Source organism: Oncorhynchus keta, chromosome 1 (assembly GCF_023373465.1).
Source record: "Oncorhynchus keta strain PuntledgeMale-10-30-2019 chromosome 1, Oket_V2, whole genome shotgun sequence".
NCBI classification, from domain to species: Eukaryota; Metazoa; Chordata; class Actinopteri; order Salmoniformes; family Salmonidae; genus Oncorhynchus; species Oncorhynchus keta.
Genome location: NC_068421.1, coordinates 84,508,429 through 84,531,727, shown reverse-complemented (window position 1 = coordinate 84,531,727; position 23,299 = coordinate 84,508,429). Strand labels below are relative to the sequence as shown.

Here is a 23,299-nt window from a genome sequence, read left to right as displayed (position 1 = left end):
CAGAGTCTAGGACAGAGTCGAACAGAGTCTACACCAGAGTCCAGAACATCGTCGAGACTCGGACAGCGCTCTCTGAAGTCGTTGTCTGACATGGATCTATTGTAATAAACATGTTGCCTGTATTGGATGGAGTTTCAGAATGACGTGGTAACTTTGGTTTGACAAGACAGGAACATTCTGCACAGATTTGTCTCGTGGATTTATTAGAGAATAGAAAGAGTGGTGTTTTCTCATGAGTTTGACAGACTACACTTCTGAAAGCTGATTGTAATCTCAGTGAATCAGGGAATGTCTCAGCCTTGTCTCCAGCTGCTGGCAGACATCTTTATTCTCCCAGGCCATGTTAACGATCCCAGAGACAATACACCTACTTTGATCTTTTGTCACTAAACGTCAACTAACAACTGAGAATATTAATTTTTTTCACAATTACAGTCACCCTCTGTGTTTAATACGTTTTTTATACATAACAGTAACTAGCTGTACTATACGTACAATGGATTCCTCAGGCCTGGATGCATATCTGTCTGGCATTATCATTTTCAAAGCTTATCTTAATTGGCTGATAATGCAGGGCTGAGTTATGGAAGATTTAAATGCATGGGATCTGTCCTGTCATCACACATGCATGCACGTACACACACACACACGCACGCACACACACACACACACACACACACACACACACACACACACACACACACACACACACACACACACACACACACACACACACACACACAGACTGTTGTCAGAGTGGAGGGGTCTGGCTCTGCTTTAACACTAGGAAGAGAGAGCAACTACTCTGTAGAATGGCACTATTTGATGATGTCACCGGTCCTGAATGAGGGGCTGGGGGCTGTGTTGGCAGGCATTAGGAAATATTTTTCTCTCTCTTTTCCTCTCTCTATCTCTCTTGCTTCCTCTCGCTCTCTCTCTCTCTCTTCCTCTCTCCATCTCTCTCTCTCTCTCTCTTTCTTTCCCTCTCTCTATCAACATCTATTTCTCTACCATTCACTCTCTATCTCAAATCAAATGTATTTATATAGCCCTTCGTACATCAGCTGATATCTTAAAGTGCTGTACAGAAACCCAGCCTAAAACCCCAAACAGCAAGCAATGCAGGTGTAGAAGCACGGTGGCTCGGAAAAACTCCCTAGAAAGGCCAAAACCAAGGAAGGAACCAGGCTATGAGGGGTGGCCAGTCCTCTTCTGGCTGTGCCGGGTGGAGATTATAACAGAACATGGACAAGATGTTAAAATGTTCATAAATTACCATCATGGTCAAATAATAGTAATCACAGTAATCACAAGAGTCATCATGTCAGGTAGTCCTGAGGCACGGTCCTAGGGCTCAGGTCCTCCGAGAGAGAGAGAGAAAGAAAGAGAGAATTAGAGAGAGCATACTTAAATTCACACAGGACACCGGATAAGTGTGTCACACTCCTGGGCCAGACTACACTCAATCATATGACCCACTGAAGAGATGAGTCTTCAGTAAAGACTTAAAGGTTGAGCCCGCGTTTGCATCTCTCACATGGGTAGGCAGACCATTCCATAAAAATGGAGCTCTATAGGAGAAAGCCCTGCCTCCAGCTGTTTGCTTAGAAATTCTAGGGACAGTTAGGAGGCCTGTGTCTTGTGACCGTAGCATACGTGTAGGTACAGTGGGGAGAACAAGTATTTGATACACTGCCGATTTTGCAGGTTTTCCTACTTACAAAGCATGTAGAGATCTGTAATTTTTATCATAGGTACACTTCAACTGTGAGAGGCGGAATCTAAAACAAAAATCCAGAAAATCACATTGTATGATTTTTAAGTAATTAATTAGCATTTTATTGCATGACATAAGTATTTGATACATCAGAAAAGCAGAACTTAATATTTGGTACAGAAACCTTTGTTTGCAATTACAGAGATCATACGTTTCCTGTAGTTCTTGACCAGGTTTGCACACACTGCAGCAGGGATTTTGGCCCACTCCTCCATACAGACCTTCTCCAGATCCTTCAGGTTTCGGGGCTGTCGCTAGGCAATAAGGACTTTCAGCTCCCTCCAAAGATTTTCTATTGGGTTCAGGTCTGGAGACTGGCTAGGCCACTCCAGGACCTTGAGATGCTTGTGACGGAGCCACTCCTTAGTTGCCCTGGCTGTGTGTTTCGGGTCGTTGTCATGCTGGAAGACCCAGCCACGACCCATCTTCAATGCTCTTACTGAGGGAAGAAGGTTGTTGGCCAAGATCTCGCAATACATGGCCCCATCCATCCTCCCCTCAATACGATGCAGTCATCCTGTCCCCTTTGCTGAAAAGCATCCCCAAAGAATGATGTTTCCACCATGCTTCACGATTGAGATGGAGTTCTTGTACTCATCCTTCTTCTTCCTCCAAACACGACGAGTGGAGTTTAGACCAAAAAGCTCTATTTTTGTCTCATCAGACCACATGACCTTCTCCCATTCCTCCTCTGGATCATCCAAACTTCAAACGGGCTTGGACATGCGCTGGCTTGAGCAGGGGGACCTTGCGTGCGCTGCAGGATTTTGATCCATGATGGCGTAGTGTGTTACTAATGGTTTTCTTTGAGGCTGTGGTCCCAGCTCTCTTCAGGTCATTGACCAGGTCCTGCCGTGTAGTTCTGGGCTGATCATTGATGATCATTGATGCCCCACGAGGTAAGATCTTGCACGGAGCCCCAGACCGAGGGTGATTGACCGTCATGTTGAACTTCTTCCATTTTCTAATAATTGCGCCAACAGTTGTTGCCTTCTCACCAAGCTGCTTGCCTATTGTCCTGTAGCCCATCACAGCCTTGTGCAGGTCTACAATTGTAACCCTGGTGTCCTAGTCTTAGCCATTGTGGAGAGGCTGGAGTCTGTTTGATTGAGTGTGTGGACAGGTGTCTTCTATACAGGTAACGAGTTCAAACAGGTGCAGTTAATACAGGTAATGAGTGGACAACAGGAGGGCTTCTTAAAGAAAAACTAACAGGTCTGTGAGAGCTGGAATTCTTACTGGTTGGTAGGTGATCAAATACTTATGTCATTGCAATAAAAATGCAAATGAATTACTTAAAAATCATACAATGTGATTTTCTGGATTTGTCCGTCTCTCACAGTTGAAGTGAACATATGATAAAAATTACAGACCTCTACATGCTTTGTAAGTGGGAAACCTGCAAAATCGGCAGTATATCAAATACGTGTTCTCCCCACTGTATGTACGGCAGGACCAAATCAGAGAGATAGGTAGGAGTAAGCCCATGTAATGCTTTGTAGGTTAGCAGTAAAACCTTGAAATCAGCCTTTTCCTTGACAGGAAGCCAGTGTAGGGAGGCTAGCGCTGGAGTAATATGATCAAATTTGTTGGTTCTAGTCAGGATTCTAGCAGCCGTATTTAGCACTAAATGAAGTTTATGTAGTGCTTTGTCCGGGTAGCCGGAAAGTAGAGAATTGCAGTAGTCTAACCTAGAAGTAACAAAAGCATGGATTAATTTTTCTACATCATTTTTGGACTGAAAGTTTCTGATTTTTGCAATGTTACGTAGATGGAAAAAAGCTGTCCTTGAAACAGACTTGATATGTTCGTCAAAAGAGAGATCAGGGTCCAGAGTAAGCCGAGGTCCTTCACAGTTTTATTTGAGACCACTGTACAACCATTAAGATTAATTGTCAGATTCAACAGAAGATCTCTTTGTTTCTTGGGACCTAGAACAAGCATCTCTGTTTTGTCCGAGTTTAAAAGTAGAAAGTTTGCAGCCACCCACTTCCTTATGTCTGCAACACAGGCAATTTTGGGGCTTCACCATGTTTCATTGAAATGTACAGCTGTGTGTCATCCGCATAGCAGTGAAAGTTAACATTATGTTTTCGAACGACATCCCCAAGAGGTTAAATATATAGTGAAAACAATAGTGGTCCTAAAACGGAACCTTGAGGAACACCGAAATTTACAGTTGATTTGTCAGAGGACAAACCATTCACAGAGACAAACTGATATCTTTCTGACAGATAAGATCTAAACCAGGCCAGAACTTGTCCGTGTAGACCAATTTGGGTTTCCAATCTCTCCAAAATAATGTGGTGATCGATGGTATCAAAAGCAGCACTAAGGTCTAGGAGCACGAGGACAGATGCAGAGCCTCGGTCTGATGCCATTAAAAGGTAATTTACCACCTTCACAAGTGCAGTCTCAGTGCTATGATGGGGTCTAAAACCAGACTGAAGCATTTTGTATTCATTGTTTGTCTTCAGGAAGGCAGTGAGTTGCTGCGCAACAGCCTTTTCTAAAAAATTATGAGAGGAATGGAAGATTCGATATAGGCCGATAGTTCTTTATATTTTCTGGGTCACTGTTTGGCTTTTTCAAGAGAGGCTTTATTACTGCCACTTTTAGTGAGTTTGGTACACATCCGGTGGATAGAGAGCCGTTTATTATGTTCAACATAGGAGGGCCAAGCACAGGAAGCAGCTCTTTCAGTAGTTTAGTTGGAATAGGGTCCAGTATGCAGCTTGAAGGTTTAGAGTCCATGATTATTTTCATCATTGTGTCAAGAGATACAGTACTAAAACACGTGAGTGTCTCTCTTGATCCTAGGTCCTGGCAGAGTTGTGCAGACTCAGGACAACTGAGCTTTGAAGGAATACACAGATTTAAAGAGGAGTCTGTAATTTGCTTTCTAATAATCATGATCTTTTCCTCAAAGAAGTTCATGGATTTATTACTGCTGAAGTGAAAGCCATCCTCTCTTGGATGCTGCTTTTAAGTTAGCTTTGCGACAGTATCAAAAAGGAATTTCGGATTGTTCTTATTTTCCTCAATTAAGTTGGAAAAATAGGATGATCGAGCAGCAGTAAGGGCTCTTCGATACTGCACGGTACTGTCTTCCCAAGCTAGTCGGAAGACTTCCAGTTTGGTGTGGCGCCATTTCCGTTCCAATTTTCTGGAAGCTTGCATCAGAGCTCGGGTATTTTCTGTGTACCAGGGAGCTAGTTTCTTATGAGAAATGTTTTTAGTTTTTAGGGGTGCAACTGCATCTAGGGTATTGTGCAAGGTTAAATTGAGTTCCTCAGTTAGGTGGTTAACTGATTTTTGTCCTCTGACGTCCTTCTGTAGACAGAGGGAGTCTGGAATGACATCAAGGAATCTTTGTGTTGTCTGTGAATTTATAGCACGACTTTTGATGTTCCTTGGTTGGGGTCTGAGCAGATTATTTGTTGCAATTGCAAACATAATAAAATGGTGGTCCAATAGTCCAGGATTATGAGGAAAAACATTAAGATCCACAACATTTATTCCACGGGACAAAACTAGGTCCAGAGTATGACTGTGACAGTGAGTAGGTCAAAACCCACTGAGTCGATGATGGTTCCGAAAGCCTTTTGGAGTGGTTCTGTGGACTTTTCCATGTGAATATTAAAGTCACCAAAAATTTGAATATTATCTGCTATGACTACAAGGTCCGTTTGGAATTCAGGGAACTTAATGAGGAACGCTGTATATGGCCCAGGAGGCCTGTAAACAGTAGCTATAAAAAGTGATTGAGTAGGCTGCATCGACTTCATGACTTGCAGCTCAAAAGACGAAAATGACATTTTTCTTTTTGGAAATTAAAATTTGCTATTGTAAATGTTAGAAACACCTCCGCATTTGCGGGATGCACGGGGGATATGGTCACTAGTGTAGCCAGGAGGCGAGGCCTCATTTAACACAGTAAATTCATCAGGCTTAAGTCATGTTTCAGTCAGGCCAATCATGTCAAGATTATGATCAGTGATTAGTTCATTGACTATAATTGCCTTTGAAGTAAGGGATCTAACATTAAGTAGCCCTATTTTGAGATGTGAGGTATCACGATCTCTTTCAATAATGACAGGAATGGAGGAGGTCTTTATCCTAGTGAGATTACTAAGGCGAACACCGCCATGTCATGTTTAGTTTTGCCCAACCCAGGTCGAGGCACAGACACAGTCTCAATGGGGATAGCTGAGCTGACTACACTGACTGTGCTAGTGGCAGACTCCACTAAGCTGGCAGGCTGGCTAACAGCCTGCTGCCTGGCCTGTACCCTATTTCATTGTGGAGATAGAGGAGTTAGAGCCCTGTCTATGTAGATTGGTAGATAAGATGAGAGCACCCCTCCAGCTAGGATGAAGTCTGTCACTCCTCAGCAGGTCAGGCTTGGTCCTGTTTGTGGGTGAGTCCCAGAAAGAGGGCCACTTATCTACAAATTCTATCTTTTGGGAGGGGCAGAAAACAGTTTTCAACCAGCAATTGAGTTGTGAGACTCTGCTGTAGAGCTCATCACTCCCCCTAACTGGGAGGGGGCCAGAGAAAATTACTCGATGCCGACACATCTTTCTAGCTGATTTACACGCTGAAGCTATGTTGCACTTGGTGACCTCTGACTGTTTCATCCTAACATCGTTGGTGCCGACGTGGATAACAATATCTCTATAATCTCTACACTCGCCAGTTTTAGCTTAGCCAGCACTTCAGATTAGCCTTAACGTCGGTAGCCCTGCCCCCTGGTAAACAGTGTATGATCGCTGGATTATTCGTTTTAAGTCTAATACTGCGGGTAAGTCGCCAATGACTAGGGTTTTCAATTTGTCAGAGCTAATGGTGGGAAGCTTCGGCATCTCAGACCCCGTAACGGGAGGAGTAGAGACAAGAGAAGGCTCAGCCTCTGACTCCGACTCGTCGCTTAATGGGGAGAACCGGTTGAAAGTTTCTGTCGGCTGATTGAGCGACACCGGTTGAGCGTTCCTACAGCAGACTAACGTTACTATCTGTACTTACTGGTGGCACAGGCGCTGTTTCATCCTTTCCTACACTGAAATTACCCTTTCCTAACGATTGCGTCTGAAGCTGGGCTTGTAGCACAAGGCTATCGTTCTCCTGTATATTATGAGTACAGCGACTGAAATTAGAAGGCATGTTAATGTTAATAGTTAGCTTCGGCTGTTGGAGGTCCTGACGAACCACATCCAGATAAAGCGTCCGGAGTGAAAAAGTTGAAGGAAAAAAGAGTTGAGTGAAGGAAAAACCAAAAATATAAACAGTAATTAAAAAGTAAAAACCGTAAAGTTGTCAGGTAGCAAAGTAAGGTTGACAACAAAACGCACAGCAACATGTAAACAAGTCTGCAAGTTGTGACCGAAAATGTAGATGCTGAAAACATTCTGTTTGTCTCTCCCTCCCTATGTATGCTGCCACTCATTCTCTGTCCATCTGTCTGTCTTCTCTCTCTCTTTCTTTCTCTCTCTTCTCTCTTCTCTCTCTCGGTCTCTCTGTCACTCTTTCTCTCTGTGTCTCTGTCTCGCTCTCTTTCTGTCTCTCTTTTTCTCCCTTCCCTAATGGGAGAGCGGCTGAAATTGATCGGTACAAATCCAAGAGACAGGGAAAATGATTGAATCCTGACTCGCAGTGAAAATGAAAATATTTGCTCCCTGTGCAGTGTCCCGTGGCGGCCTGGGACTGAGAGACTCATCTAGGTCTGGCTCGTGCAGGTGTGTGTGTGTGCGTGCGCGTGCAGGTGTGTGTGTGTGCGTGCGCGTGCAGGTGTGTGTGTGTGCGTGCGCGTGCAGGTGTGTGCGTGCGCGTGCAGGTGTGTGTGTGCGCGTGCAGGTGTGTGTGTGTGTGCGCGTGCAGGTGTGTGTGTGTGTGTGTGTGTGTGCGTGTCGCGTGCAGTGTGTGTGTGCGTGCGCGTGCAGGTGTGTGTGTGCGTGCGCGTGCAGGTGTGTGTGTGCGTGCGCGTGCCGTGGTTCGGAACATGTAGCCAACTCAGAACGCCCTGGCTTGATGGGACAAGTTGCCTGGCTTTGTCTTGATTTTGTCCGGGATGAGGAGGGAGAGAGATAAGACTCCATCCGTCTCTCTCAGCTTATATCTCAGTAGGTGTGTCCAAGAGTGTGCAAAGCTGTCATCAAGGCAAAGGGTGGCTACTTTTAAGAATCTCAAGTATAAAATATATTTTGATTTGTTTAACACTTTTCTGGTTACTACATGATTCCGTATGTGTCATTTCATAGTTGTGATGACTTCACTATTATTATACAATGTAGGAAATAGTAAAAATTAAGAAAAACCCTGGAATGAGTAGATGTATCCAAACATTTGACTGGCACTGTATATATACGGTGGTTCATCCTTTAAAAGTTGCGTCGCACTGCAGCACACCTTGCGGGTTGCCGCAGAATTCTATGGCAAGTTATTTGAGTGTCAGCCATTGTTGTGAGTTAGTGCTAGTTTGACCACCAGAGGGCCTCTTTGAGAAGAATTTGAGCATTAATATTGGCATTAACCTCTTGGTCCTACCTGGCACGCAGGCGTCCCATCTAGAGCTCTGGAAATGCAAATGCGCTACGCTAAATGCTAATAGTATTAGTTAAAACTCAAACGTTCATTAAAATACACATGCAGGGTATTGAATTAAAACTACACTCGTTGTGAATCCAGGCAACAAGTCAGATTTTTAAAATGCTTTTCGGCGAAAGCATGAGAAGCTATTATCTGATAGCATGTAACACCCCAAAAGACCCGCAGGGGACGTAAACAAAATAATTAGCATAGTCGTCGCTACACAAACCGCACAAATAAAATATAAAACATTCATTACCTTTGACCATCTTCTTTGTTGGCACTCCTAGATGTCCCATAATCACTATTGGGTCTTTTTTTCGATTAAATCGGTCCATATATAGCCTAGATATCGATCTATGAAGACTGTGTGATAAACGGAAAAAAATAGCATTTCATAACGTAACGTCATTTTTTAAAATTCAAAAAGTCGACGATAAACTTTCACAAAACACTTCAAAATACTTTTGTAATGCAACTTTAGGTATTAGTACACGTTAATAAGCGATAAAATTCATCAGGAGGCGATGTCAATTCTATAGGTGTCTGTTTCGAAAAAATGTCTTGGAGAGAGCTCGACCAAAACATCCGGTCGGAGACCGGAGAGAATCGATTCCCTTGATTCGGTTAGACCAAGAATCAATTGCGAATCAAATGACAAGACTCTAGACAACGTGTGGAAGCTGTAGGCACTGCAACCTCGGCCTCATTTAATTAGATTAACTTTGAACAATTCCTTGAAGTCGCGGATGGATATGTTTTTCTATTTTTAGTGATCAGATATTCCTGCACTTTTCGATGAAACGGACGTTCTGTTATAGTCACAGCCGTGATTTAACCAGTTTTATAAACGTCTGAGTGTTTTCTATCCACACATACTAATCATATACATATACTATATTCCTGGCCTGAGTAGCAGGGCGCTGAAATGTTGCGCGATTTTTAACAGAATGTTCGAAAAGGTAGAGGGTCGACTTAACAGGTTAATATTGGCTGTACTAGATAATTGAAGACCTTTTTTTGTAAGGACATAGTATATGGGATTAATTTTAAGAAATATAGCTTCATTAATTTGATTAATATTATGGTGTTTCTATTCCAAGAACAATGAAAAACCCTCAGGGTTTCCGTTCAGAAAATATGATGCTGTACAATGTGACTGGTCGGGAGTAGGCTACTGTACTAAGAGCAAAATAATCCTAACATTTTCACACCCTAATTGTAGGCTAACCAATACCCAAACGGAGATTCAGTGAAAATAATACCAGTCCCCATGCTTGTCTCAGAGCAGCATGAAACAGTGCTGAAATAGTTGACAACATGTCATTCAGTGATATTTATTCCCATAATAATTTGTTATGGATCCATAACGAAATAAACATCTCCATTACAATTATAATGCAGGGTTAATAATACATTCATATATTTGTAGGGATGGATGCATTTTTTTGTTGGGGCAAATCTGGTTTTAGAGGTTTTCAAAACAATGTATTTGGTGGACTCGGTATGATGGACTCACTGATGGTTGAAGATGATGAGCAATTGGCAAATGCTTTCAACATCGCTCTAATCACAGTCAGAAGACAGTTGAAGAAACTTGAGTGGACTTATGGAAAGGCTCATTAAGACATTATAATATAGACATGTTTTCAAAAGGCCTCCAGAGCCTTCCTTACTTTTTCCTCCTTCCACTTGCCTCTTCCATTTATTCCCATAGTAATTCGTTATGGTTTGCATTGCAAATGAGGGCATAAACTGGGTCAAGACGCCAGCAGAGTACGTAGACTTTTATGTAGTGAAATAAAGGTAAGATAAAAATAAATAAATAAGACCTGCAACACTTTTAACAACACATTCCTCAACACTAGTGAGACTCATGTCGCCTACGGTTGGCCTACAGTATATCCACAAATATTTTTTTATCTCAACATGTTGGTCTCCTGATTTGAACCCAATCGAACTTGTTGCAACTTCAGTGTAGTTGAAATAATCATCTCTGTGTTTGCCTGGATTGTGACTCCATCTCGTTCCTCGCCGCCTTCAACTCCTCCAATACCGCCTGACTTTCCACCAATGACATGACTCTCCTCCAATACCGCCTGACTTTCCACCAATGACATGACTCTCCTCCAATACCGCCGGACTTTCCACCAATGACATGACTCTCCTCCAATAATTACATTTAGGGGATTGGAAGATTCTAAATGAATATCTAAGGGGCATTTTTCATTAGGATCTGTGAGAATATGTAAGGGGCTTTTATATAATTATAATGCAGGATTAATAATAATAATAATCGCTTTGTTTAAGAAATAAGGCTATTTTGGAGATGATTTCATTTCAAATAACTGAAAGTGAGCAATTCTAATCTGAATAAAGGGAAAAAGTCCATTCTTGAACATGGAGTGAGACATTCTTACTGATTTGTAAATGAACAGTTTGATATTTAGAATGATTTATTTCAGTTTTTATAGGGAGAGGAAACCAAAAGCCCACCGTGACTATTTTTCAGAAATTCGTCAGACCACATGTCAAGTGAAAATCTACCCAAATTTACCCAAGTTCTCTCTCAACTCCAGGACCACCAACAGTTTTTGTTGTTGTCTGATGCAGGACTCTAGTGCCAGAAGAGAGACTCTCAGACTGAAAACACCTGCATTAATTGCCACAGTTTAGACTACCGATAGATGAGCGTTCTAACTCCCTCTTGTAATAGTGTGGTGCAATGACAGAATTCCACCATCTACCACTAACGGTCGCAGCATAAACTCTGACCTTTAATAAGGAAGAACCACTGAGTGTAGAAAACATTAAGAACTCTTTCCATGACATAGACTGACCAGGTGAATCCAGGTGAAAGCTATGATCTCTTATTGATGTCACTTGTTAAATCCACTTCAATCAGTGTAGATGAAGGAGATGAGACAGGTTAAAGAAGGATTTTTAAGCCTTGAGACAATTCAGACATGGATTTTGTGTCTGTGTCATTCAGAGGGTGAATGGGCAAGACAAAAGATTGAATGGCCTTTGAATGGGATATGGTAGTAGGTGCCAGGCGCACCGGTTTGGGTCAAAAACAGCAGCGCCTCTGGATTTTTCACGCTCTGCAGATTCCTGTGTGTATCAATAATGGTCCACCACCCAAAGGACATCCAGACAACTTGACACAACTGTGAGAGAAGCCTTGGAGTCAACATGGGCCAGCATTCCTGTGGAACTCTTTCATCACCTTCTAGAGTCTATGACCTGACAATTGAGGCTGTTCTGAGGTTTGGGGTCACTTAGAAATCCTTAGTCCTTGTTTTTGAAAGAAAAGCTCATTCTTTGTCCATTTAAAATAACATCAAATTGATCAGAAATACAGTGTAGACATTGTTAATGTTGTAAATGACTATTGTTGCTGGAAACGGCAGATTTTTTTATGGAATATCAGAGGCCCATTATCAGCAACCATCACTCCTTTGTTCCAATGGCACGTGGTGTTAGCTAATCCAAGTTTATCATTTTAAAAGACTAATTGATCATTAGAAAAACCTTTTGCAATTATGTTAACACAGCTGAAAACTGTTATTCTGATTAAAGAAGCAATTAAACTGGCCTTCTTCAGACTAGTTGAGTATCTGGAGCATCAGCATTTGTGGGTTCGATTACAGGCTCAAAATTGCCAAGAACTGAAGATTTCGTACAATCTGTGTACTACTCCCTTCACAGAACAGACCAAACTGGTTGTAACCAGAATAGAAAGAGGAGTGGGAGGCCCCGGTGCACAACTGAGCAAGAGGACAAGTACATTAGAGTGTCTAGTTTGAGAAACAGACGCCTCACAAGTCCTCAACTGGCAGACTCATTAAATAGTACCCGCAAAACACCAGTCTCAACGTCAACAGTGAAGAGTTGACTCCAGGATGCTGGCCTTTTAAGAGTTCCTCTGTCCAGTGTCTGTCTCTTTTGCCCATCTTTTCTTTTTATTGGCCCGTCTGAGATATGGCTTTTTCTTTGCAACTCTGCCTAGAAGGACAGCATCCCGGAGTCGTCTCTTCAGTGTTGACGTTGAGTCGTTTTTTTTTTGATGGTACTATTTAATGAAGCTGCCAGTCTTTCTTTCCCTCCCTCCCTCCCTTCTATCTCTCTCTTTCTCTCTCTCTCTCTCTCTCTCTCTCTCTCTGTCTCTCTCTCTCTCCATTTGTCTTTCTCACTCACTCAGTTTCTCTCTCTGTCTCTCTCCTCTTTTTCTCTCCTCTTTGTATCTCCTACTCATCCCCTCTCTCTATCCCTCTCTCACCCTCTCACTCTCTCATGAAGCATTATACAAATCCCATCTTGGCCAGGGAACAGAACAGAGCTACAGAACAGAGCTACTTGAGATGGTGATTCTGTGAGGTTGAGAACTACTCATGGAATGGTAATACAACAGAGTGTCAGAGAGGAGAGAGATGGTCAGAGAGAAGAGCGAGGGTCAGAGAGGAGAGAGATGGTCAGAGAGAAGAGAGAGGGTCAGAGAGTAGAGAGAGGGTCAGAGAGGAGAGAGAGGGTCAGAGAGAAGAGAGAGGGTCAGAGAGGAGAGAGATGGTCAGAGAGAAGAGAGATGGTCAGAGAGTAGAGAGAGGGTCAGAAAGGAGAGAGAGGGTCAGAGAGAAGAGAGAGGGTCAGAGAGGAGAGAGGGTCAGAGAGTAGAGAGAGGGTCAGAGAGGAGAGAGAGGGTCAGAGAGAAGAGAGAGGGTCAGAGAAGAGAGAGGGTCAGAGAGTAGAGAGAGAGACAGAGAGGAGAGAGAGGGTCAGAGAGAGGGTCAGAGAGGAGAGAGATGGTCAGAGAGAAGAGCAAGAGTCAGAGAGAAGAGAGAGGGTCAGAGAGTAGAGAGAGAGACAGAGAGGAGAGAGGGTCAGAGAGTAGAGAGAGAGACAGAGAGTAGAGAGAGAGACAGAGAGGAGAGAGAGGGTCAGAGAGAAGAGAGAGGGTCAGAGAGGAGAGAGGGTCAGAGAGTAGAGAGAGAGACAGAGAGGAGAGAGGGTCAGAGAGAAGAGAGAGGGTCAGAGAGGAGAGACGGTCAGAGAGTAGAGAGAGAGACAGAGAGGAGAGAGATGGTCAGAGAGAAGAGCGAGAGTCAGAGAGAAGAGAGAGGGTCAGAGAGAAGAGAGAGGGTCAGAGAGTAGAGAGAGGGTCAGAGAGAAGAGAGAGGGTCAGAGAAGAGAGAGGGTCAGAGAGTAGAGAGAGAGACAGAGAGGAGAGAGAGGGTCAGAGAGGAGAGAGAGGGTCAGAGAGAAGAGCGAGAGTCAGAGAGAAGAGAGAGGGTCAGAGAGTAGAGAGAGAGACAGAGAGGAGAGAGGGTCAGAGAGTAGAGAGAGAGACAGAGAGGAGAGAGAGGGTCAGAGAGAAGAGAGAGGGTCAGAGAGGAGAGAGGGTCAGAGAGTAGAGAGAGAGACAGAGAGAAGAGAGAGGGTCAGAGAGGAGAGAGGGTCAGAGAGTAGAGAGAGGGTCAGAGAGTAGAGAGAGGCTCAGAGAGAAGAGAGAGGGTCAGACAAGAGAGAGGGTCAGAGAGTAGAGAGAGAGACAGAGAGGAGAGAGAGGGTCAGAGAGAAGAGAGAGGGTCAGAGAGGAGAGAGATGGTCAGAGAGAAGAGCGAGAGTCAGAGAGAAGAGAGAGGGTCAGAGAGTAGAGAGAGAGACAGAGAGGAGAGAGGGTCAGAGAGTAGAGAGAGAGACAGAGAGGAGAGAGAGGGTCAGAGAGAAGAGAGAGGGTCAGAGAGGAGAGAGGGTCAGAGAGGAGAGAGAGGGTCAGAGAGAAGAGAGAGGGTCAGAGATGAGAGAGGGTCAGAGAGTAGAGAGAGAGACAGAGAGGAGAGAGATGGTCAGAGAGAAGAGCGAGAGTCAGAGAGAAGAGAGAGGGTCAGAGAGTAGAGAGAGAGACAGAGAGGAGAGAGAGGGTCAGAGAGGAGAGAGAGGGTCAGAGAGTAGAGAGAGAGACAGAGAGGAGAGAGATGGTCAGAGAGAAGAGCGAGAGTCAGAGAGAAGAGAGAGGGTCAGAGAGTAGAGAGAGGGTCAGAGAGTAGAGAGAGGGTCAGAGAGGAGAGAGAGGGTCAGAGAAGAGAGAGGGTCAGAGAGTAGAGAGAGAGACAGAGAGGAGAGAGAGGGTCAGAGAGGAGAGAGATGGTCAGAGAGAAGAGCGAGAGTCAGAGAGAAGAGAGAGGGTCAGAGAGTAGAGAGAGAGACAGAGAGGAGAGAGGGTCAGAGAGTAGAGAGAGAGACAGAGAGGAGAGAGGGGGTCAGAGAGAAGAGAGAGGGTCAGAGAGTAGAGAGAGGGTCAGAGAGTAGAGAGAGAGACAGAGAGGAGAGAGAGGGTCAGAGAGAAGAGAGAGGGTCAGAGAGGAGAGAGGGTCAGAGAGTAGAGAGAGAGACAGAGAGGAGAGAGATGGTCAGAGAGAAGAGTGAGAGTCAGAGAGAAGAGAGAGGGTCAGAGAGTAGAGAGAGAGACAGAGAGGAGAGAGAGGGTCAGAGAGAAGAGAGAGATTGCTGTGTGGCAATGAGTGAGAGGTCTACTCTGCACTCTCCTTGAGAACTATTCATGTACGGTCACACGATGTGTGTGTGTGTGTGTGTGTGTGTGCGTGCGTGCGTGCGTGCGTGCGTGTGTCAGAGATGACAGAGCAGCTACTAGAGATGGAACGCCAAATGAAAGATAAATCGAGGTCAGTTAAAGGATATTGGAGGTGGAGGTTTGGGGAGTAGGTTTCATTCTACGCATCTAAGATAGAGCCATGTGTGTTAGTGTATGCATTTTTTGATTTAGTGTGTGTGCATGTGTGTTTGCTGTTACCGTGTGTGTGTGCGTGTGCGATCCTTATGGGAATTATGAGTCATTCTCTTTCACTCTGTTGAGAAATTTGCCTTGGGTAGATGGTGTACACAAACACATTTCACCCAAGGAAAATCACTGAGAAACAGCTTTGCGTATCTGCAGTACCAGGAATAGAACAGCATGATTCATTGACCACAGATTCTGTTTCTATTACAAGACAAACGGAGACTGGACAGAAGGAGAGGTGTTGAGGAGACGTTAGAGCCCTGTCATTGTCAATCAAACAGGAACAAGGAAGTGGCGTCTAAATCTCTAAAAGTCATTACTGAAAGAGTTGTGAAATATTCTGCTGAACTAACCTTTGTCCTTTTTTGGGAAAGAAATTGTAACGCTGTTAGAAGGAAATGATTTAAAATATTGCACACACCTGTGAATTATTGGCTAGTATTTTATCTTATCATGAACACTGTTTGTCCATTTGTATATGCTAGTCTAAACCGGTTGTTTACGAAGCATGTGACAGAAACATTTGTATACGCTAGTCTAAACCGGTTGTTTACGAAGCATGTGACAGAAACATTTGTATACGCTAGTCTAAACCGGTTGTTTACGAAGCATGTGACAGAAACATTTGTATACGCTAGTCTAAACCGGTTGTTTACGAAGCATGTGACAGAAACATTTGTATACGCTAGTCTAAACCGGTTGTTTACGAAGCATGTGACAGAAACATTTGTATATCCTAGTCTAAACCGGTTGTTTACGAAGCATGTGACAGAAACATTTGATTTTAATTTGATTTGACCTTCCAAACTGTTTAAACTGTTATAAGATCTTGAAAGATATTTCCTTGATTTCACATCATCAGAAAAGTTACCAATGTTTCATCTGTCTCTACCAATGTTTCATCTGTCTCTTACCAATGTTTCATCTGTCTCTTACCAATGTTTCATCTGTCTCTACCAATGTTTCATCTGTCTCTACCAATGTTTCATCTGTCTCTACCATTGTTTCATCTGTCTCTGCCAATGTTTCATCTCTCTCTACCAATGTTTCATCTGTCTCTACCAATGTTTCATCTGTCTATTACCAATGTTTCACCTGTCTCTACCATTGTTTCATCTGTCTCTGCCAATGTTTCATCTGTCTCTTACCAATGTTTCATCTGTCTCTACCATTGTTTCATCTGTCTCTGCCAATGTTTCATCTCTCTACCAATGTTTCACCTGTCTCTACCATTGTTTCATCTGTCTCTGCCAATGTTTCATCTGTCTCTGCCAATGTTTCATCTCTCTCTACCAATGTTTCATCTGTCTCTTACCAATGTTTCATCTGTCTCTTACCAATGTTTCATCTGTCTCTGCCAATGTTTCATCTGTCTCTTACCAATATTTCACCTGTCTCTACCATTGTTTCATCTGTCTCTGCCAATGTTTCATCTCTCTCTACCAATGTTTCATCTGTCTCTACCAATGTTTCATCTGTCTATTACCAATGTTTCATCTGTCTCTGCCAATGTTTCATCTGTCTATTACCAATGTTTCATCTGTCTCTACCAATGTTTCATCTGTCTCTGCCAATGTTTCATCTGTCTCTGCCAATGTTTCATCTGTCTCTGCCAATGTTTCATCTCTCTCTACCAATGTTTCATCTGTCTCTTACCAATGTTTCATCTGTCTCTTACCAATGTTTCATCTGTCTCTACCAATGTTTCATCTGTCTCTTACCAATGTTTCACCTGTCTCTACCATTGTTTCATCTGTCTCTGCCAATGTTTCATCTGTCTCTACCAATGTTTCATCTGTCTATTACCAATGTTTCATCTGTCTCTGCCAATGTTTCATCTGTCTCTTATCAATGTTTCACCTGTCTCTACCAATGTTTCATCTGTCTCTGCCAATGTTTCATCTGTCTCTTACCAATGTTTCATCTGTCTCTACCAATGTTTCATCTATCTCTACCAATGTTTCATCTGTCTCTGCCAATGTTTCATCTGTCTCTTACCAATGTTTCATCTGTCTCTACCAATGTTTCATCTGTCTCTGCCAATGTTTCATCTGTCTCTTACCAATGTTTCATCTGTCTCTACCAATGTTTAATCATTGAAATGTTCTCATTGTTGTGTTCTGTGTGCGTTTTCTCTCAGAGACGAGCTTGTCTTGTGTCGTAATGCTTTCCTCTGACTGTTTCAATGTTTTCAGCATTGAAATGTTCTCATATTGTATATCTGTTGTGTCTCAGGGAAGAGCCCGTACCTGATGTTTACTAACCGCCATGAGATCTGTCGTATAGACCTGGTAAAGAGAGAATACAGCCAGGTGGTTCCCACTCTGAAGAACGCTGTAGCCTTGGATGTGGATGTCACCACCAACAAGATGTACTGGTGTGACCTCTACCAGCGCAAGATCTACAGGTAACACACACACACACACGGTCCTTTCTGCCCTGAGTGTGAATATGGTGCGGAGACATGTATTTTGAGACTATAATAACATGACACTTCTACATTCAATGGCAGCCATGTTATAGCTCACCGTTACCATTACATGGGGTATATTTATACAATGCTATGTAACTGAATGTCTAGAATTATAACAAGGTTCTAAATTCTAAAAGTTGGCCGAACTCTGGTTTTGTGGAAAGGTGCTTATCAGGATGAAGTTGGACAGGGGGTTTCCAATATCCTCAAGTATTTGTTCCAGTCTTCTCTCTCATCTCTCCTCTCTCTCCTCTCCTCTCCTCTCCTCTCCTCTCCTCTCCTCTCCTCTCCTCTCCTCTCCTCTCTCTCTCTCTCTCTCTCTCCTCTCTCCTCTCCTCTCCTCTCTCCTCTCTCTCTCTCCTCTATCCTCTATCCTCTCCTCTCCTCTCTCTCCCCGCTCTCTCCTCTCGCCTCTCTCTCTCCTCTCTCTTCTCTCCTCTCTCCTCTCCTCTCCTCTCCTCTCCTCTCTCAATTAAATTCAATTCAAGGGTCTTTATTGGCATGGGAAACATGTGTTAACATTGCCAAAGCAAGTGAGATAGATAATATACAATGTGAAATAAACAAAAAAGATTAACAGTAAACATTACACATAGAGATGTTTCAAAACAATAAAGACATTACAAATGTCATATTATATATATATCGCCTCTCTCTCCTCTCCTCCCCTCTCTCCCTCTCCTCTCCTCTCCTCTCCTCTCCTCTCCTCTCCTCTCCTCTCCTCTCCTCTCCTCTCTCTCCTCACCTCCCTCCTCTCTCTCTCCTCCCTCTCCTCTCTCTTCTCTTGAGTGACTGTGTGCATGCTGATGGCTACTGAAGACAGCACCTTACTACTGATCTCCTCAGCACTTCTCCCCTCCTCTGCATATGGACAGATAGTGACAGACCCATGAGTCACATCTCTATGTATCCAGGGGCTTGTTAGGGTGCTAGAGGAAGCTACTGGACATGCTAACAAGTACACAAACACACACTAGCCTCTATTTCTGTCTGAGTAGACAATGTGCTGATGGTGAAAACATTTTAGTACATCATAATGAGGGAACAAACTATGTTTGTTCACTTGGTTGATTTGTCTCTCCTTTTCTCTCTCTCTCTCCTCTGGCTTCTTTCACTTCCACTCCTCCTCTACTCTCTCTCTCTCTCTTTCTCTGTCTCTCTCTCTCTCTGTTCATTTTACAACATGTCACACATTATGACACTGATGCCTGAAGCACACCTGGAATGGAGAGATGGATGGTGCATGATGGGACTGTTTGCCCTTCACACACAGAAAGTTAGAGTTGTGTGTGTGTGTGTGTGTGTGTGTGTGTGTGTGTGTGTGTGTGTGTGTGTGTGTGTGTGTGTGTGTGTGTGTGTGTGTGTGTGTGTGTGTGTGTGTGTGTGTGTGTGTGTGTGTGTGTGTGTGTGTGTGTGTGATGAGCTTGCCACCCTCCCTTGGAGACTGGGGCCAGGGTAAATCATCTCCGTTTGGCCATATGCTGCTTCTAATTACTCGCCATGAATAATTACCCCATTACTCACACACACACACGCACACGCACACACACCACAGGGTCCGAGGATGAGAGAGGACACAAACATTCTGATTTGACATTGATAAGCAATGTCTTTATACCCTCGTCTTCAGAACTAGCAGAACAGCACAGACCCACTGGCAGAGAGCCTGAATACCTCCTTATGGGCTGGCTCCTTACAGCAGCAAGTGTACCAGTATCATACCAGTATCATTCACTTCTCACTCTGGTCTGAAACTGTCATGTTGTATACCTTAACCCCTGCTGTGCTTACGTTAGCCACCAGCCACACTAGGATACCCACCCAAGTTCCATGTTGTGTGGTCAACACTTGTCACTCTGGAGGGTTTTCTGGGGAGGACTGACCAGGTGTTTCTTTTTTTAAATATATATTTTATAAACAATACACAATCAAATTTGTTACCCATGTGTATGTGACCAATAACATCTGTTAACCATGTATGTGACCAATAACATCTGTTAACCATGTGTATGTGACCAATACAATTTGATTTGATTGGACAACATCATAGAGTGGTGAACTCCTCTGTGGTGAACTCCTCTGTGGTGAAACCCTCTGTGGTGAACTTCTCTGTAGTGAAACCCTCTGTGGTGAACTCCTCTGTGGTGAACTCCTCTGTGGTGAACTCCTCTGTGGTGAAACCCTCTGTGGTGAACTCCTCTGTGGTGAACTTCTCTGTGGTGAACTCCTCTGTGGTGAACTTCTCTGTGGTGAACTCCTCTGTGGTGAAACCCTCTGTGGTGAACTTCTCTGTGGTGAACTCCTCTGTGGTGAAACCCTCTGTGGTGAACTTCTCTGTAGTGAAACCCTCTGTGGTGAACTCCTCTGTGGTGAACTCCTCTGTGGTGAAACCCTTTGTGGTGAACTCTTCTGTGGTGAACTCCTCTGTGGTGAAACCCTCTGTGGTGAACTCTTCTGTGGTGAAACCCTCTGTGGTGAACTGCTCTGTGGTGAACTCTTCTGTGGTGAAACCCTCTGTGGTGAAACCCTCTGTGGTGAACCCCTCTGTGGTGAACTCCTCTGTGGTGAACTCCTCTGTGGTGAACCCCTCTGTGGTGAAACCCTCTGTGGTGAACTCCTCTGTGGTGAACTCCTCTGTGGTGAAACCCTCTGCTGTGGTGAACTCCTCTGTGGTGAACTCCTCTGTGGTGAACCCCTCTGTGGTGAAACCCTCTGTGGTGAACTCCTCTGTGGTGAACTCCTCTGTGGTGAACCCCTCTGTGGTGAAACCCTCTGCTGTGGTGAACTCCTCTGTGGTGAACCCCTCTGTGGTGAAACCCTCTGTGGTGAACTCTTCTGTGGTGAACTCCTCTTTGTCATCCATCCCTATTATCCACTGTTCTTGTTATTTTAGCGTTAATTAATAGTGATTAGGGTGGTGGCTGGTCGATGCAGCCCTGCTTACTTCCTGCTGTGATTAATACATCTAAGATCAACAATAAATAATCAATAAATCAAAAATAACACAGTTAATTAATGAGACTGCTTCCCCTGTCTGTCCCCATTCGGCTCTGTCTCTCACCCTGTGTGTGTGTGTGTGTGTGTGTGTGTGTGTGTGTGTGTGTGTGTGTGTGTGTGTGTGTGTGTGTGTGTGTGTGTGTGTGTGTGTGTGTGTGTGTGTGCGTGCGTGCGTGCGTGCGTGCGTGCGTGCGTGCATGCGTGTGTGTGTGTGCCTGCTTTCCCTGTCTCTCCTTTCTGTTTCATCCTGCTCCTCACTCAAACACCTCTTCAGTTCCCTTCCGTACCCTTTTTATTCAACGTTTCTCCCCCCTCCTCCTCCTTCCACTCTCCCAGCTTGTAGTCCCTCTATGTCCCTGTTGTGTTAGGGTGGGAAATGGGACACTGTGTGTGGCTAATAAAGCTGTCCTACAGGTCTAGCCAGGTAGTGGAGGAGTCATGTCTCATGGTGGATCTGCTGTGTCTGCTCTCAGGTCAACTCACCTCTGTTACTCAGACAAATCCTCCTCTTTTTAACAAGATAGGCTGGCTGCTTTGTCTGCTGATGAAAGGTGACAAGCCCATTCTAATAGCTAGTTTCTACAGGAAATAGAAGGAGGGCGGCAGTTGTTAAAGTGTTCCCAGGTTAAGGTGTTCCTGTCTGGGTATTACTGGCCAGGAGAGTCCCTCCCCCATGACAACAACAGCCTATCAGATGTATTACTGGCCAGGAGAGTCCCTCCTCATGACGACAACAGCCTATCAGATGTATTACTGGCCAGGAGAGTCCCTCCCCAATGACGACAACAGCCTATCAGATGTATTACTGGCCAGGAGAGTCCCTCCCCAATGACGACAACAGCCTATCAGATGTATTACTGTCCAGGAGAGTCCCTCCCCAATGACGACAACAGCCTATCAGATGTATTACTGGCCAGGAGAGTCCCTCCTCATGACGACAACATCCTATCAGATGTATTACTGGCCAGGAGAGTCCCTCCCCAATGACGACAACAGCCTATCAGATGTATTACTGGCCAGGAGAGTCCCTCCCCCATGACAACAACAGCCTATCAGATGTATTACTGGCCAGGAGAGTCCCTCCTCATGACGACAACAGCCTATCAGATGTATTACTTGCCAGGAGAGTCCCTCCTCATGACGACAACAGCCTATCAGATGTATTACTGGCCAGGAGAGTCCCTCCCCAATGACAACAACAGCCTATCAGATGTATTACTGGCCAGGAGAGTCCCTCCTCATGACGACAACAGCCTATCAGATGTATTACTTGCCAGGAGAGTCCCTCCTCATGACGACAACAGCCTATCAGATGTATTACTGGCCAGGAGAGTCCCTCCCCAATGACGACAACAGCCTATCAGATGTATTACTGGCCAGGAGAGTCCCTCCCCCATGACAACAACAGCCTATCAGATGTATTACTGGCCAGGAGAGTCCCTCCTCATGACGACAACAGCCTATCAGATGTATTACTTGCCAGGAGAGTCCCTCCTCATGACGACAACAGCCTATCAGATGTATTACTTGCCAGGAGAGTCCCTCCTCATGACGACAACAGCCTATCAGATGTATTACTGGCCAGGAGAGTCCCTCCCCAATGACGACAACAGCCTATCAGATGTATTACTGGCCAGGAGAGTCCCTCCTCATGACGACAACAGCCTATCAGATGTATTACTTGCCAGGAGAGTCCCTCCCCAATGACGACAACAGCCTATCAGATGTATTACTGGCCAGGAGAGTCCCTCCCCAATGACGACAACAGCCTATCAGATGTATTACTGGCCAGGAGAGTCCCTCCTCATGACGACAACAGCCTATCAGATGTATTACTTGCCAGGAGAGTCCCTCCTCATGACGACAACAGCCTATCAGATGTATTACTTGCCAGGAGAGTCCCTCCCCAATGACGACAACAGCCTATCAGATGTATTACTGGCCAGGAGAGTCCCTCCTCATGACGACAACAGCCTATCAGATGTATTACTGGCCAGGAGAGTCCCTCCTCATGACGACAACAGCCTATCAGATGTATTACTTGCCAGGAGAGTCCCTCCTCATGACGACAACAGCCTATCAGATGTATTTACTTGCCAGGAGAGTCCCTCCCCAATGACGACAACAGCCTATCAGATGTATTACTGGCCAGGAGAGTACCTCCCCCATGACGACAACAGTCGTATCTGATTGTTGGTTCTGTTCTATGTAATGTATCAGTTCCATGGTTTTGTAACATAGAGTGGTCTGATATGGACTCTGCCACCTGGATGGGTCTGCAGGTGATTGTGTCTATTGTTGTCTTTGTGTGCCTTGATATACTGTCCATGTGTGTGTATAGTATGTGTTGTAGTAATGTCATAATAACCTCTTGTCTGTGCTCCCCAGTGCGTACATCAACAAGGCCAGTGATTCGTCGGAGCAGGTGACTCTGATTGAGACAGCGCTGTCCTCTCCAGAGGGACTGGCTGTTGACTGGGTCCAGAACAACATCTACTGGACCGACTCCGGAGATAAGACTATCTCCGTCGCCACGGGAGATGGCAAGAAGAGGAAGGTCCTGATCGACACTGAGCTGAGCGAACCACGGGCCATCGCTGTGGACCCCCGACAAGGGTGAGAGGGGTGAGGGATCAGAGGGAGGGAGGGATGGGATTGGGGAGTAGGG

General features: G+C 44.6%; 1 protein-coding gene across 2 annotated transcripts in view; it reads left to right on the top strand.

The window, feature by feature from the left end:
• LOC118385848 (low-density lipoprotein receptor-related protein 8-like) overlaps positions 1-23,299 on the top strand; it is a 413,768-nt gene that overhangs the window by 337,825 nt on the left and 52,644 nt on the right. For both annotated transcript variants that reach the window (XM_052462856.1, XM_052462855.1), the window contains exons 10-11: positions 17,397-17,568; positions 23,020-23,247. In XM_052462856.1, the coding sequence (XP_052318816.1) occupies positions 17,397-17,568; positions 23,020-23,247 (400 nt within the window). The remainder of the gene's footprint in view (positions 1-17,396; positions 17,569-23,019; positions 23,248-23,299) is intronic.